Below are 17,375 nucleotides of genomic sequence, written 5' to 3' on the forward strand. Positions count from 1 at the left end.
ATGGTGATCAAAGATGTGGAGCAGCTCCTGTACAAGGAAAAACTAAATAGTTTCAGAGTCTTGAACATGAAAAAGAGGCAGCAGGAGACAGAATAACAGGCTTGTGCTATCATGGGCGTTACCGGAGGAGCTGAGTGAGGAACAATGATTTCTTGCCCCTTCTCGCACATACCTGGGGTGTCAAAAAGTGAGTGGTTATTCAGGCGAAACGAAATTACACTGAAACTGGAACCATGCCCTTAGCCTTTCTCTCCTTACTTAGGAGCAGCCAGCTGGATCCACAGCCCCATTTAGCTCTTTATCCTATTCCTGATGGTAATCAGTAGCTGAAACCTAGGGAAGAGCACGGGGTCAAAGCAGGAGTGCAGTTGGGGGCAGGATACTGAGCTGAATGGGGCACTGGGTTCAGGCTGGCTGCTCGTGCAGTGAGGAGCAGCCGAGAGCTGTCCTGTTGCTTCAGGGGCCTGGCAAAGGCCCTGGAGTAACCCAAGGGTTGACCTTGACCTGGTCCTTGGTTATCTTTCAGCAGCAAGATTCCTCCGCAGAGCCTGGAAGAGCACCAGGGACTGCAGGCTCCAGCTTCAGCACCTTCCTCACCGGCTTCCCGGGGACAGATCCTCTGACTGGGCCTGAGCAGGGCCTATGTATGCATCAATTCCAGGTACTGACCTGCTGCAGGGAGCTCTGCCCGACCTGGGGGGCCAACCGTTCAAACCCTGGCTTATCCCACTCTAGTTCTAATATTTCTATACATTTCCTCTTGTTTCTGTTGCGTTTATTTAATGCCTAAGCTTTGAGGCTGATGTTATGATGTTCGTTGTTTAGATTGGACAGTGGAAATCGATCCCTACCCCACCTTGCTTACAAGGTAGAGAAGGATGTGGGGAAAAACAGATGTGTGTGGAGGCAAAGTGGCTTGCCTGAGATGAAGTCAAGTTTCTGTGACAGAGCCAGGGGAAAAAAATCCCCTTATACTCTGATGTTCTCCTCCCTTGAGAGCATCTCCTCCATTTTATGGAAGGGAGGTGGAACCAGGGAAGACAGAAATTGGCTGTTGAAAGCCACAGAAATACGTGCAAGATTTGCTGGGCTGTGAGATTTCCTCCCTGTCTTGTACTTGGGCCTTACTCTAGTGACAGAGAAGCAGCAATTTAACTCCAAATCTTCTTATTTCTTAAAAGTAAACACAGACTTTTCTTACTCTTATCCCACAGGCTTCTGGGCTGTCAGAGGTGACGTCTCCGGCGTTTGGAGTATCACGCCTAGAGGGAGAGGGAAACTGAAGATTTCTGCAGTGGGCTTGTGCAGAAACCACAGACAAAGTAAAGCTTCCGCTATTAATGCGTGGAGGGATGCCCTAAATTCCTGGTGGGGGGTGGGGTTAAAGGCTTTTTCAGCACCATTTAGGCTGTTTTGGGAACGAAGTAGGAGTTTTGTGTTGAGGGCATGACTTGCTGGCCTGCTCATGGGGCTGTCCTTGGAGCATGGAGGTGAACAAGCTCGACAGTTCTTCCGTTAGCTCTGTGCCTTCTGCCATGACTTGTTAGTGACTGTTATAAATCGCTCAGTCCCAAAATAGGATTATAATCAAAGTTTACAATTTATTAAAGGAATAGAGGTAAGCAAACAGCGCTGGGTGTGTCGGGAGTCTCTGCTCCACCAGGACGCACCCCAGTTACATCAAGTAGCTGATTTTTATGCTCCTAGGCTAATACATATTCATTACTACTTCTAAAAAAAAATGGGTTATCATAATTAGCTTCCGGGATCCAAACCCTCCTACTGGAGCACGCACATCAGTCTCCAGTAGTCCCCCTGGGGGTCTGTAGGGGTCTTTCATGCTGAAGGCTTGTAGTCTTCCTCTCAGATTCTTTTTCTTCTCCTTCCCCTTTGTACTCCTTGGCAGCACGTCAAAAGCCTACACAGCGTCCCCTGCAAGTTTTGTCTCCCAGCCGTCCTTCGGCTTCTTTCTTTCTTCTCCTTAATCTCCTGGCCACCTGGCCAGATATCAGGGGCTTGCACAGTGTCCCGTTCAGAAGCCATAACAGTCACTAGTTGTTAGCAGTTGTTCTGAAACCCCCAGACATCAGAGACTTCAAAGAAAGAACATACAAACACAAATAGCTCTCTACTGACACTCCACGTGTTGTTAAAACACTCCCCACGGGCCATTCACAGGGACACTCCAGTCACATCTACGGCAGTGCTGAATCAACCACAGAGAAGGCAAAAAGGCCGTAACTGTTAGGAATAAGAGTTCGGAATAACAACAGCAAATAGGCTTGTGGATTTGAGGAAGATTTCTGAAGATTTGATAAATTGACTATAACGAGGGGGAGACGCATCTGTGGAAGAATTAAATTGCCAGCGCAGGACCCAGAGACAGACAGAACTGCTCTCTGTTGACATGAATTGTTAAAATATTCCTTTGCAAGGTGCAAGAACTCTATACATTAACCATTCTGTTTTTCTTAGACTATATACAAGGGTATGTAAGACAGAAGATCACATTCATCATACCATGTGGCCCTAGCACTGTTCCATACTGACACGAATCAGATGAACGTATCTCACAGTGACTTTTCAAGGGCAAACAAACCATTTTTCCCCTTGCTCTAACTGCTGGGAGCCTGTTTCCCACCACCTCTTGTCCCAAGAGCAGGCTTTGCACATCCTGGCTGCAAAGAACCAGGCTTCAGGGGCTGCAGGTGAAGGAGCAGCTCGAGCTCAAGAGCTCACGAGCTCTGCTTTCCTCTGCTCACCCTGCCTGGCATAAGACAACGGCGTCAGTCGCTTTGTGTTTCCTCCCAGCCTTCCTGCTCTAGGTGCTTTCCAGATAATGGCGAAGATGGTGAGAAGGACGTGTGCGTTCTGCTCGGAGGGGGAGTCTGGCTCCATCATGTACATTGCCGAAGAGCAAAACATTGCAGCTCATCGGGATTGTCTGGTGAGTGGTTTTTTTTTGGTTGGTCACCGTGCAAAGGAAACGGAGAAGCACGAAAGTGGAAGTCTCCGCTGCCTGTTGATTTTTTTGTAACTTGACAATGGCTTTTTGGGTCTCTCCTTTTTTGTTTCGGTTGAGACATAAAATAGTCTTCATGATATTCTGCAGCTTGACTGCGGAAAGTTTGGCTTCAAACATAACAACAAAAATAGGTACATTGCTAGGCAAGAGGGGGCAAGGGCAATAACGCTGGATTTGTGGTAAAGTGCACAAAATTTGTGAAAGTGGAATGCTTTTCATTGCTGCCTCATAGTTGTACAAACAGCCCAAAGTGGCTATTGTGTGTTACCTGGTAAGAATCCAGACCTACAGGTCTGGTTCGCGCTGGAATGAGGCCCAGTCGCTTTCCTGAAACAGGCACAAACTTGCTTCTCCTCACAAATTTCTCTTTGTCAGTGTCACTGGGTACCCAGCAAACCGAAGTACCGGGGGAGAGTGGAATTGCCACGATGGGCAAAAGGGCGCGTTGCACGTGCTTGATGTCTGTAGGAAACTCAGCTAAATAATGACCTGGGAGAAAAATGGCTTCTAAATTCAAAGGCTGGTTACCCAAACCAACCTGGAAAGCCGTGGAAAAACAACGGGGACCGGTCAGGGTTTTGGAGAGGGGTAGGGCCTGGCTGCAACAGCTTGAAGTGTTGATCTCTGGTGTTTCCTTCTGCCTGTTCCTGGTCAACATCTAGACAAATGCAGTCGGTAGGAATCCGTGAGACACCAAATTGAGCGAACCATATAAAAAAGTCAGTTGAGCTCTGAGTGATCTTAGAACACATTCACTTATTTATTTGGCTGTCAAAATGTCTCTCCTTTGTTCTGGCATTTTATTGAAGCTGGCTCTTGGTGTGCAGAACCAGTTACAGATTGCATATTCTCCCTTCAGGGAGAGTTGCTTAGTGCAGGAGGGGCGTCTGCTCCTTTCTGGCTTTCACTGTTCCAGCCTTATCCTCACGGGTTTTATGTTTACATCCTTATTTTTCTTCAGATTATTCAACAATCCTTCAAAAACATGACTATTTTACTGCGTTACTTGGCTGTTTTGTTGGAAAATATTTTATATTAGGGCTCTAAACTTGGTTAAATGTTGGAACTCTTGGTTTGGTTTGTCTTTTTTTTTTTAACCCAACAACTTTACGAATGTGCCTGCTTTAGGACGAGCACCCTGTTTGGCTTCTTCCAGCTATCACCTTCTGAGCAGGCAGACTGTGGTTACCAGTTGATAAAAGTTGTTCAAGGTGTGGAGATTTGTCAGCCAAGCAGCTGCTGCTCCTTACTCTGGGCAGCCTGGAGCTTTCTTTGTTCACACTTTTTACTAATTCACCTTCTCACCTCATCACCTTTCCTTGGTTCAGCTTCAGGTTAGGTGAAAATGTGCAAGACCAGATGTACCCTCCCCTTCTTTTCTCTGTGATATATTGATGACCACGTCTCTCTGTTAATCCTTAACGTCGTCTTTTTGTCTCCAGCTATTTTCCTCAGGATTTGTGGAATCTGAAGAGTATAACCCAGAGAATCTGGACATCAGGTTTGACGTGGAATCGGTATTGAACGAACTCAAGAGAGGAAAGCGCCTGGTAAGGCAGTTTCTTTCAGAATCTGCACTTAGTCCTGCCCTGTAGCATGTACCCTGCCACCCTTCAGTACCGAGCTGTTTGGTCAGTTTTATGTTTGAAAAAAAAAAAGAAAAGCAGAAAAATACTTGGAAGTTACAAATCTGGAAGTTACAGATTTAGAGTTACAAACATTGATGGGACGTTACACTTATTGAAGTTTAGTTCTTTTGTTGTTGTTGCTAATTGGATTTTTTTTTTCTGGCGCTTTTTTCCTAAGATAAAAGAGTAAGAAGAGACTTTCCAAAGAGACTAATCTAGTGCCAGAAACAAAATGATGCATTTTGTAAGTGTGAAGGGAAACACCTTCTTTTTTTAGCAGAAGGGAGGTTATTTATATGAGGTTTTCTTGTTGGTTTTGTACTCGGCTCCCCTTCTTCCTGGATGGAAGTCTTTTCTTTATGAAGTTCGTCTAGGGAACATTTTACAGTCATGGAAACAAGCAGTTGTGGAAAACCATGCCCTGGTTGTTATGGGGGACTTGAACCACCCCGATATTTGCTGGGGAGACAGCACAGCTCAGAACAAACGGCCCAGGAGGTCACTGCCGAACACTGCAGATAATTTTGTGATTCTGGAGGTAGGTGAGCCAGCAAGGAGAGGGGCGCTGCTGCTCCTGGCGCTCACAGAGATGGTCTAGTTGGAAACGGGAAGGTTGCAGGCAGTCTTGGCTGCCCTAATTGGAGGAATCCCCTGGGATGGAGCTCAGCACAACGTCCTCCAAGCTCAGGATCAGCACGTCCCTACGAGAAAGAAGCTGAGCGAGGAGGGCTGTGTGGATGGGCAAGGAGCTCTTGGGGAAAACTGAAGAAGAAAGTGGACGTGATGGGGAAGAAGGGACAGACCGCTTGGGTGGCATAGGGGAATGCTGTCAGAGAAGGCAGGGATGCAATGAGGAAGGCCAAGGCCTGGTTAGAATTAACTTTAGCAGGAGACAGCAAGGACAACAAGAAGGGCTTCTTCAAATACAGCAGCAGCAAAAGGAAGACTGAGGAAAACGTGAGTGTGCTGCTACATGAGGCGGGTGACAGCAGGTACAGAGAAGCTGGGGTTACTGAATGCCTTCTTTGCTTCAGTCTTCACTGCTAAGGCTGCCCCTACGCACTGCTGAGCCCAGAAACGAGAAAAAATCTGGAGAGAAGACTTTCCCCTGGTTGAAGAGGATTGGGCTAGAGGTTATTTGGGCGAGCTGCACACCCACAGATCTATTGGCCTGGGTGGGATGTACCCGAGGGTGCTGAGGGAACAGGCAGGCGTTATCACTAAGCCTGTCATCTTGGAAAGGTCTTGGGGAACAGGAGAGGTGCCTGACAATCTCTGGAGGTCCCTTCCAACCTCAGCCATTCTGTGGCTCCGTGAACATAAAGAAGAGCACCCACTCCAACGGGCATTGGAATAACTTGATCAAACTTGGGATAAGAGATGAAAGTCGCCCAGTTCCCTCACGTGGCTTTTTGCCCTGCTTCATTTGGGAAATTGAGGTAAAATAGCAGAAAGGTGACTGAAACGCTGGACGAGGTGGGAGTTTGCTGCTGTGAACCCGCCCGATGCCTTCCGCAGAGGAGGCTCACGGTGAAATATTTGATCTCCCTACGCTTGTTTTGTAAGCCTCCTTTTGTTTTTTCAGTAGCTATCTGAGATGCTTGCCTGCTAACCATCATTTTATCGTAGGTGTGCAACTTCTGCCGCAAGAAAGGAGCCACGGTGGGGTGTGAGGAGAGGGCCTGTCGCAGGAGTTACCACTACTTCTGCGCGCTCTGCGACGATGCAGCGATAGAAACCGACGAAGTGAACGGAGTCTACCGGTACTTAGCCAAGTCTTTTCTAACCCATTATCCTCCCGGTTTTGGTTTTATTGCTAGGAAGAGAGACTTAAACTGTCAATTTTTTAACTCCTTATTTTTAGAAAAGAAATAGGTTCTCTTCCAAGCGTTGAAGAGACTGAGCTGAAAGACCACTAGACCAAAACTGAGGAAGCCTGGCTTTACTGGCCACCTAGCTAGTCTTCAAGGAGAAAGATTTTTATTAAACTTCAAATGAATGATTGAAATTCTCAATTTCTCTTGCCTCAGAAGCTTCAGTAAAGGTGCTCTCAGCACAGACCAGGCTGTCGTGCTTCTGGATCTGTTCATGTTAGACCAATGCTAGCAACTTCCCATCCACGTGCTAGCAGAGAAGTCTGTATTCCCATCCAAGATCTTCTTACATTTCAAGTACGTTGCTAGCATTAACACCATTAAACAGATTTTAAGTAAATTTCCTGCCCTCGGACTGCTTACATTGCTGATAGCAGACAGAAAAAGTTGTTCAGAGGAGGGAATGATAATCTGCAGAGGAAAGGGGTTGAGAAAGTAGGACTCCAAAAGGAATGAGGAAGTTAGAGGAAGGGTCTGAGGCCCGTAGACACAACCCAGAGCATTCACTGCTGGGTAAGGCCAAAGAGGTCACAAGCTACGTTAGTCTTAGATTAATCTGGTAGACTGTTGAATCCTTAGTAGCCCAAGATGGGCTCTTTTGTACCCAAAGCTCTTAAAAGTCTTGGCTGCTTTGGTAGGGCTCTCACTCTGACATAAACAGATCTTTCTGTAGGGATGTAGGGCCAGCTCTGTAGGAAGATGTGTTCAGTGAGTGTTTGTAGAGTTCCCTGGAGCCTGCAAAGCTGAAGGAAAGTAGATGGAAAGGCAGGAACTTGTGTGATCGCAGAATAAAGGGCTCATCGTAGTGCTTTAGGAGCACCTTGGGCTTAAGCGTATCTAAAAGAAAGAGAATTCCTTCTGTGGGGGAGAGCTGGTGTTTTTAAATGAATTGCCATCACTGAGATCAGCAGCAGTGGTTATCAGAGCAAACAGCAGAATAAAAAGGAGAAGGCGTGCAGTGCTTTGCAAAAGGCAGGTCACAGCACAGGTGGGGAAACGAGCACCATTTCCAGTGCCACCTCTCAAAAATTATGGTAGGGAAACCAGAAATTCAGGTGTGTAAGTAATGTGCCTCCGGTATGTAGTTTTCTGACTAAATTCTTAAGCATTTATATATCTTTTTCGTGCATCAAAATGAATTTAATGCAGAAACCACTGGTTTGTCAAGGAAATAGACTACTTTTGTAAGGCCAGCACTTCTATTTTTTTAACAAAAATGCCGTTCCCTTTATAAACTGCTTCTAAATACTTGAGCTTTAGTCTTGGCAAATAGAGATTGGTAATGAAGAGATCAACTAAACCACACTCTTGACAAGGCAATTCTGTTTAAAAAGTGATTTGGGATCCTTCTGTAAGAAAGGCATCTTAGAGAAGCTGGTTTATGTTCTCTACACATTACAGTATCCAAAGACAGGGAGGATTTCCAGCTCTGTTTGTTGCATTTTACCTCTTCCAAGAAATTCAAATTGCTCTCCTAAAAAAGGAGGAAATATTCCCATCTCGTGTATAGAGTACTCGGGGATTTTATCTTGACAGCATTGATTGAAACAAGTTACTGAATGAGATCAGAGTACCCCAGATCAAACGCTGTCCTGGTGTTTGGCAGCCAAAATGCACCTGATGTGATTTACACCATCCAAACACAGCAGAACACCAAACAAAATTGAACACCAAAGCTTTGAATTAGCAGTTGTGAGCCTGCTGAGGCTCCAAAAGTAAAACCAGGAGCTTGTGCATGTGTGAAGCTTCGCAGCGGGTGCTCTCCCAAGTGGATAATGCTGAACAACCGCCCTGAGAGTTTTTTAGACCATCTTTCGATTTACATTTACTGAATAGAGGGGAAAATATTTGTTGAAATCAGTCAGCGTTACTCTGTTTACGTATTTATTAATCCTGTCTCTCTTTTTCTTAAAACCGAACTTAAATTGTAGAGTGTTCTGCCCAAAACATGACCCAGGCAATAGGACCAATCACTATGGTGAGTTTCTTTGATGGCTTTCTTGATTTTTATCTGTTTTAAAAGTTTGTATCCTACAGTTGGTAACTTATTTGAACAAAACAAATGTTATTCCACCCTTCTATCAAGCGGTGGACTTCGAATCTTGCAGGAGGGGTTTGGCTGAAATCCAGGGGTACGGGCAGAAAGCAAGAAGGGTTTTTGAATTAGGAAATGCTGGTGTTTGAGCATCCCCAAATCCCCTCCAAACCTGACACGGAGCTGATCCCTCGTGGAGTTATTCTGTAGGTAGGCCCAAGCAGCTCTTAAAAACGAGTGTGAAACGGGAGGCTCGTGCTAATGAGGGGTGCAATTAGCAAAGTGAGGGCTGTTACAGGAGTGCTCGCCCTGGGATTTGTGCCTGCAGTTGTATTAAAATGTGCACACTTGCATCTTCCGTACCCGCTGCGGTACGTGGCAAACCCAGCCTTTCATTCTGAAGGATCCCAAAGAGCTTTTTAAGTGCAACTGAAGGGTTACGTGCTCCCTGCTTAAGGCTTGCTTCCTCTGCTGGAGAAATGCAGTTTGCTTTGGCAGTCCTGGTGCTTGCTGACTGAGGCAGCTGGGAATCACCGAATGGACCACGTGGGTTCGGGTCTGAGTTAGCCAAATGCGGGTGCTCGAAATGGGGTGGGTCCTAGAGGAGCCTTTGCTTCCAGATCGCATTTAGCTCAGTCAGCTGAGCAGTAACACCAACTCTGGCTGACCGTTTTGGGGGTCTGGCTCCACCCTAACACCCCCTAAGGGCCAGCTGGGGCGGTTGTTGGTTTCCAACATGACATGAGCCCAGCCCTGCAGACCACCTGGGGCAGGCTAAGCCAAGACTGGGCTGTGTGGGAACAGGAGCTGGTGTAAAAGGGCTGTTTCTCTGGGCACGTTTTCCCTGGTAGCCTGGAGAAAGCTACGAGACAACATCCCCTTGTTCTCCATACCTGCACCAGCAGTTCCTAGCTCGCTCCAAAAGAGGCCGCCCGGCTTTATTTTGGGTGCTGTGGCAGCCTACCATTTCCTTTCAGGCCATGAAAATAGCGAATGTAAAGCACTGGCTCCCTCACCCTCACAGAAAGGGGAAAAAAAGAACTTGTGACAACTTTTCTGCGCCCGCAGTAACATCCCATTCCTAAGGTGATTTCTAAACAGGAATTAACTTTCTGTGCATTACCCAAGGCATGGAGGGGGGCGTGCAAACCCCCTGAATTTAAAACCCTCTGGCTTTTGGTGGCTGTGCTCTTCTCCAGCTTTCTCTGCCCCCTGGCTTGTGCTCCTTGCCAGTTTTCCTTCTCTGCTTGGGAGGCTGCAGCTATTGTCAGCAGCCACCAGTTACGGAGTTGGAAGGAGCCAGCTGCGTGCGGATAGAGGGCAGACTGAAAGCAGAGATCTCCATGCAACGCCAATAAAAGGGCTTTGTAGCTGAAATAATAAAAGCTCACGAGTAAAATCGCTTCCTATGAGGAGCTCCTGAGGTTATCCACGAGGTAGATGTAGCAAAGAAACATTAATGCCGCTTGTATGCCTGTGGGACACCTGAAATAACTCCTTGTGGAGCCTTAGTTCTGAGAGTGTATTGACAGAAACAAGGATTGATGGGGAGAAAAGTCGTCTTTCATGAATTTATCACGTTTTGCCTTAAGTTCTTACCATGCAGAGGTGCTGCTGCTGCCAGGGAGGGTCAGTGCCCTCTGCCACAGCCAAAAATCTTACGTTATAATCTGGGGTTTGCTTTGTAACGGGTTCAAAAGGCAGTGATATCCTAATGCTGTGGTGATTTGCGCTTCCTAGTGATTCAGGCTTGTCCGTTTTCCTAGATGGACATAAAATGGATTCCAGTGGAAAATCAGGGATTTGGGAAAGCCGAAATGTATTCTTGTGTGGCTGCCCAAAGTGCCTGAGCTCTGTAGCTTGCTGGGGAAGGGGAGGGCTTGAGCTGGATGAAATTGTCGGCCTAAGGCTGACGTGTAGTGACCTCGCTGTCTCTTGGTTTGCAGATGCAGCTAGTAAGAGGAAAAGGCACGCACTGAAGTCTTCCACCATCACGGAACAAATGGTAACTCCGGATTTCGGTAGCTCTAAAACAAATCCACATCTGCCACAGCAAAGGGCTTCAGTGAAGTATTTTTGGCAGTGTATTAAGGAGGAGACTTTCTCACAGAGGCGGCGACTTTTCCTTCGCAGCTGCCTGGTTTTGATCTTGTTGTTTGGTCAGAACAAAGCCATTTGCGTTCCAAGCTGCTTCTGGCAGAGCCAGCGCTGCCCTCAGGCTGCCTGGCACAAGTGTGATGGGAGCTTCTGAAGCAGTGGCTGTGCTCTTGACATGCCAGAAGGAGCTTTTTTGAGGAAATCAGGCCAAACACTGCAAATAAAGAAGCTGGGGGGTTCCGTGTGTGTTTAGGCACTGCACGATAAACTGCTTGCCCTTGTCGGAGTGGTGCAGCTCTTACACTGGTGGGGCTTTGTAGTAGAGATAAGAATCATTTGTGTTACCGAGGTATGATTTGGAGCAGCAGAGAGTGACTGCATCCCATCCAAAGGAAGAGAGAAATATTCCTCCTCTCCTCTCAGATCGTTTTTAGTATTATATCTGGCCTGGAGAATTAGGTGTCACTTAGGCTGGGAGTTAGCAGCAGCCATCAGGTAACATCTGTGCTGTTTGCATACACGGTGTGAGGGCAGTAATAGTAATTGGGCAGGGCGATACCCTTCAGGATGGGCTTTTCTGAGGAGATTTTGCTTTGAAATGATTTTTGCTTCCCTTTTTAAAATCCCGAATGTCTGGAGAGGAGTGTTGTTAAGCGTGTGGGGAAGCTGACTTTACTCACAGAAATATGGGCTGCTTTTTCTCTCTGCTAATGTGGAGTTAAGACACTGCAAATGGAGCAGGAAATGTCCCTAGGATGCAAAAATGCATTGTTCTGATTTTCTTCCAGAGCACAGACAAAACAGCAGAAGAGAACAGATTACGAATATTAAAAAGAAAAAACAGCAGGCACAAAGGTGGGACCGGCTTCCTGGACGAGCTGCGTGATACCGCGACCTGTTGTGGCGATGCTCGGAGCTTGGGGGTGTTAGGGAGCACTGCTGTTGAAAACGGCCATTTTTAGCATTTCCCTGAGACAAATGGCCCGGTATTCTGGCAACAGAGCAAGAGCCTGGTTTGCAGAACGGCCGTGCGGGTTTTAATTGCCCAGCAGGGTGTTCGGAGCGCCTTGAGCAAGAGCCTTCTGGCTCCCTGGGCAGGAACCAGGCTGTGTAAACGCTGCTGCAGCTGCTGCTGCCCCTGCCTGCTGTTTTGTGTTCCCTTTCAGTCCCAGGCGTGCGCAGGTTGGCTAACACAACGTGTAACGGTGAGATCTGTTGATGGCTCGAGCCATCCTTCAGCTCCGCAGTGTGTGTTACCCCGAAGTCCTGCTGTAATTGCTGCTCAGAGTTACGCTGCTGCTCAGAAGTTTAGAAAACTTGAAAAATGTTGTTTTTAATGGAGGCTGGTGGATTCCTCTGAGCAGTCTGGCAGCTTTTTGCTTTTGGATAGCCCGCTGAATTCCCACAGTGGTCCACAGGGGCTCCCTACTGAAACCTGTCGCTGAGCTGCTGTTCTGAGATGAAATAAAAATACCCATTTCCTTAGCAATAAAAATCTGACAAAGCAGCACCATAAAATGGACTGTAACAAAGTCACAGAAATACATGAGGTTAATGCCTGGATCGCTCGCAGTAAATGTAACCTCAGTTCTCTTACCAAGTCCAGTCTTGGCTCACTTCTTGCGCTGTTTTCTGTCCTTTAGCCTGCTCGGTCCATGGTGTGGTTCAGAGGATTTGAAGAAGAAAAATAATAATAAAAAAAAGCAAAGCAAATCATCTGCTTTTCCACGCCAGGGGTTATTAGGTGCTTTAGGAGTGATGCATTTGGAGTTGGGGAGGCAAAGTTTTAATTTCTGAAGTGAGTGGGTGAAGCCCACGCAGCTGTGCTCGGGCCCCCTCGTGCCTAAGAGTGCGTGTGCTCTGTTTTCCCAGTCCGAATAGACTTCCTCAGGAAATGCAAGCAAGCCGGGCTGCTGGATGACATCTTTGAAGAAATGCTGGACACGCTGCACTTGGCACAGGAGAAGCTGATGGATGACAACACTTCGGAAACAGGTACGGGGCTTTCTGAAGCCACCTTTTAGCCACTGGCGTAAGCACAGACCTCTGCTCCCAGGCTCTGAAGGAGGGAGCAGTTACAAAGAGAACAGGAAGGGTTTTTTTTATCTGGATTGTAAGGAAGGACTATCTGCCTGTTTAAATCTGCGCTCTTTTGAGGGAAAAATCCTTGAGTATGAATGTTTCAGCACTTTGGGTGATTGCTTAAAACTTCAATGTCAAATGTTAGCTTGTATTTGTGTTTTTGGGAACTGTTTGTATGAAACACTTTGTTCTTGGAGGATTGTATAATAATTCTACTTTGTTCTCAGAACAAAGTAATTAAAGAAAAAAGAAACAAACCTTCCTCTCCTGTTGTCCTCCCAGCTTTACACAGTTACGAACAATGCTTTTGGTTAAGCAATGCTGATTTTTGCAAATAACTGAAGCACGTGCACGGAAAGTGAAACCTCACACCTGGCCAAATCTCTGTCGTGAGCAGCTCAGGTGTCGCGGTGCTAGGGGCAGTAGTGAAGTCCAGGACACGTTGGGGTTTCAGAGCACCTCACCGTTAGGCAAACCTCTTATGGTCATGCAAACTGTGGGCTTCCAGTGAGATGAAACACAGAATGCCTCACTTAGGAAACGGAGGCATAAATCTGGGGTGGCAGTGAACGTGAAACACTGAGAGCCGTGTCTCGTGAAAACAGTTGTACAGAACTAGAAGTGATACAGACATGAGTGTCTTTATCTTAAAATCTTGAGCAATTGCTGTAATTAATTACTGTTTTGTGCTGCACTTAGCGTTGGGCAGTGCGTGAACTCAAGTGTTCTGTAAACCTTTACTCTGTGGTATCCTCTCCTCTTCCAGAGTATGAAGAGACAGTGATGTCACTCTTCGACTGCGGACTGTTTGAAAACATCCTGACCAATATTCATTCAGGTACGTGAGGTGAGCTGTCAGAACAGCAGCACTCGGTATGGTTTGGGGCACTGACATTGTTCTGAGGATATGGATAAAATCACAGAACCATAGAATGTCCCAAAGTGGAAGGGGCCTGGTGCACCCCAGGGTACGTTTGGCCCTCCTGGCTGCCAGGGCACGCTGCTGGCTCCTGTTCAGCTTGCTGGGACCACAACCCCCAGAGCCCTTTCTGTGGGGCTGCGTTAACAGGATTTTCCCCTCATGAACCCTTGTCACCAGTGACCGTGTTGTCATTCAGATCGTTTTAAATCAACTCCCAGAACGATCTTCACAATTTTAAATGATCACAAAGTGACTGTTTTACAATCGAGCACTACAAACAGAGCTTGCCTGGAACTGAAGGCAATTTTGATAGGTTTTGGAAAGGGAGGTGGGAACGCTCAAAGGCAGCAATGGAAACGTGCAGGAGCAGTCACTGGGGAGCACCAGAGCGGAAGGAAACTGTAGGGCATGAACTCAAGCCTCAGCTGCTTAAGCAGCATTACAACTTTTTAGTTGTCATGTCCCAACTACAGCCAGGTGGATCTCTTCTTACACCTTTCTGACTTTCAGCAGAAGTTAGAACAAGGTTGATAGCTGTTCAGAGAGGGAAGTGGGAGCAAGTCAGCTAACACTGAAGTTCGGTGCTCGAAGCTGGTGTTTGCTGTTTCCCCTCGTTTCCTCTTTGCTTGCCTGCAGGAAGCCAGGCTCCTCCCTCGTCTCCTGTTCTTCCTTTTGAATTCCTCTTCTGGAGTGGGAGTGCTGCTGTTTGCAGTTCCCTCAGTGCAAGGTTCTGGCAGTGCCTCATCAGAGGGGAACTGATGCGTGGCTGCTCGTAATCCCTGGTGTGACAAGACCTTAGGTCACACTTGCTTCTTGCACAGCTGCATCGATTATTTCATCCTTCTCTCAGCTTACAGGAGAAATTCTGGTGCTGGCATCTGGGTACAGCCCTGTGGTTCTGCTGTGTGGAAGCTGTCCCCCTTCCAGCTCCCTGCTGCTTCAGCAGCTCAGTTCTTCCTGAACCACACACTTTTTCTCTGATACAATCGAGGCTACTTTTAATTTCAAGGTCAATATTGAAAACACATTGAAGCTGGTTCCAGACCTTACCCAGGAGGAGCCAACCTCTCCCATCCTTCTCCCCAGTCTGTATTCTAAGCATCTGCCACAGTGGATAAAAGTCTGGGACTAATCCTGCAGGACTCCTACAGATACTAGAAACAGGCATTCTCTCCCTTTAGGTTCTCTCTTCAGCGATGTAAAAGGTCTCCAGTCTGTTACCTGCCTTCTTGGGGAAGCGCTCCTGTACACCACTCGTTCTCATCATTGAGATCTTTCTCTGGGCTATTTCTGTTTTTGCTGTATCCCTTTGGAATGAGAGAACTGGAGCTGAGGGCTTCCACCTGTGCTTCACCCCTAAGTTGAACACAGTAACGCAGTGCTCACAGTTGTTTGTTTTTCTCCAAGATATTTTCTCCATCTCTCACTTCTAGCACCTAGCCAGAAACAGGTGCATTAAATGCTCCTAAATTGTGTTTTTGAGAAACTAGCTGGTGACTTCTGTTGTCCAAACCGTCCCTTTTTAAGCTTAACATTTGGTTGACTAAAATCCATTGGGTTTCTAGATTTGCTTTATGTACTTCAGGGACGTTAATTTAAAACATTTAAAATGCATGTTTATGGAAAGTGTCCCTGTGCTGTGTGCTCTGAAAAGTTGTTAGGAACGCAATGAACTGGCTTGTAGCTTTTTATTTGGTGGCTAACATTGTAACGCAGCTGGTTTTGAGATACAGTAGGATGGAAAACAAATGCTGTGCCTCTGTGACTTCCAGCCTGTGTTTTCTTTTGCCACTGCAATTCTTTGTCTCCCCACGTGTTAGTGAAGAGACAAGGGCGCAGAATGTGAAGCTGAGGATTTGGCTTCTGAATATTTGCATATAAAAATAAATAAAAGCTTTTATCCCTTTTTTTTCTGTAATAGGGACAGAGGAAAAAATCCAGGAGCTTCTAGAAAGCAGGAAACGACTGGATCACCAGATTGAGCTACTGCAGGATTTAAAAGAAGCCGTCCTTCCCCCCCAGGAGAGCACTGCCAGTACCTCCAGTACAGCGTCTGAATAACCCGTGGCTCTCTGTAATGGTGTCAATACTGAGAATTTTCTAAGGATAGAAAACATAGAGCACGTCAGGTCAGTGTGTAAGTGATTTCCTTTCCTCCCCAAAGTTAGGGACACAAGCAAAGACTGGGTGTTTTACTCATTTTTTATACCTCACTGTTGCAATAACTTTAAGTTGTCCCTTTCTTTAAATTTTATTGTGGATATACACCAAATTTAGCTCTTTTGAAGCTGAAGAGAATCCCTTCCCCCAGGACTTTCTTTCCTCAAAGACAAGGGAGCATCAGCTGCCAGAGAACACACTTCAAAGTCACTTTACTTGCAGCAGCCCTCTTCTGCCTGTGGGAGGTGGCTGCATCACTGTCTGCACATAGACGGTGCTGTTTTAAGAACCACAGTGCTGCTTTGGCTTGCCAAAGAAGATAAATTAGCAGAAGTTGCACTCAAAGACACCTTCTGAATTAGAAAGAGGAGTTTTTTTAAATTGAGCATACATTAAGCAGTCAATGAGGACTTAGAGCTGCTGTAATGACAAGGGTAAAATGGTGTTTGCAAGCAGGCCGGCAAGGGCTGGCTGCCATGCTCCAATCAAAATGGAAACGGATCTCAATCAGAGGGACTGTCTCTTCCTTTCTCCATTAAGGAAGGCTGTAACTTCTGTGTTTTAGCTGAAAAGCTACTATATTAAAAGTATTTGAATACAGAAAAGCATTGTTTAGCTACAAAAGGGTAACTTAATAAAACTTTTTTAAGAAAGCTGTGTCTTTAGGACTGTCTGTTATTAGGAAACCAAGATGTAAATTCACCAATACAGGAATGAAGTAAAAGCTCACGTGACTTAGACCAATTCTTTTTCCCTTCATGCTGCAGCAATCTGGATTACTGACAAGGACATTTGCATACTTTGCTCTTCCCCCTGCCCCCCTCACTATCCAGACCTTTAGTCTAGAGCTTGCAGTCCAGAACAAGTTGTTTATTAAGAACAATTTCTGACACATGTGGAAGCATTTCTTCACATGCCCCTTAGCTGAGCTCTTACTGTCATGCAGTAGGAGATCCCTGGCCTCTATCAGCGCTGCAGAACTCCAGGCTCTGCAAGAAGAAGAAGATCTGTGGTTAATCTCATCCTAAACTTTACACTTTAAGTTCTAGTTCTCTGTTCTTCCCTGCATTGAGGGGGGAAGATGTGACACCTTTAAAGAACAGAAAGAGTAGCAGGTATGTTCATGTAGTCACTGTGAGGTTACAGGCTCAGCATTTCACATATGGACTCAGCATAAAGCAATCAGATACAGACTGTAAAACCCTCGGGACTACATTAGTACCTACAAATAAGGTTGCTGCATTTGGAAATTGGGATTACAGGTATTGGTCAAGTACAGTCAGATCAGTAAAAAACAGTAATAGGTGGTGGTGGGAGGACAGAGTAAGAGCAGAGTACTGGCAAGGAGGAAGGGATCAGAAACAACACTTACTGTTTACTCTTTGCATTACCTCACCAACTCTAAGTTTACTGTTTTTTTAAGCTGGGGTCTGGGGTTGTTCCTGGTACTTGCCTGTGCTGACTCACATGCATGGTCTGGGAGGATCGTGGTGTTTTTGTTCAAATCAACATACGTGCTGCACGTAACACAAAAACTTGACATTTTCTTCAA

General features: G+C 46.3%; 1 protein-coding gene across 1 annotated transcript in view; it reads left to right on the forward strand.

The window, feature by feature from the left end:
• The window catches only part of LOC116500647 (histone-lysine N-methyltransferase SETDB2-like), a 35,965-nt gene extending 19,489 nt beyond the window's left edge, over positions 1 to 16,476 (forward strand). The window contains exons 15-23 of the mRNA XM_032205837.1: positions 2,812 to 2,947; positions 4,468 to 4,575; positions 6,283 to 6,416; positions 8,459 to 8,505; positions 10,509 to 10,567; positions 11,448 to 11,514; positions 12,532 to 12,654; positions 13,508 to 13,579; positions 15,585 to 16,476. Coding sequence (XP_032061728.1) covers positions 2,812 to 2,947; positions 4,468 to 4,575; positions 6,283 to 6,416; positions 8,459 to 8,505; positions 10,509 to 10,567; positions 11,448 to 11,514; positions 12,532 to 12,654; positions 13,508 to 13,579; positions 15,585 to 15,724 — 886 coding nt within the window. The 3' untranslated portion in view covers positions 15,725 to 16,476. The remainder of the gene's footprint in view (positions 1 to 2,811; positions 2,948 to 4,467; positions 4,576 to 6,282; positions 6,417 to 8,458; positions 8,506 to 10,508; positions 10,568 to 11,447; positions 11,515 to 12,531; positions 12,655 to 13,507; positions 13,580 to 15,584) is intronic.
• The last annotated feature ends 899 nt before the right edge of the window (positions 16,477 to 17,375 follow it).

The sequence above is a fragment of the Aythya fuligula genome, chromosome 1 (genome assembly GCF_009819795.1).
Source record: "Aythya fuligula isolate bAytFul2 chromosome 1, bAytFul2.pri, whole genome shotgun sequence".
In the NCBI taxonomy this organism is placed as follows: Eukaryota; Metazoa; Chordata; class Aves; order Anseriformes; family Anatidae; genus Aythya; species Aythya fuligula.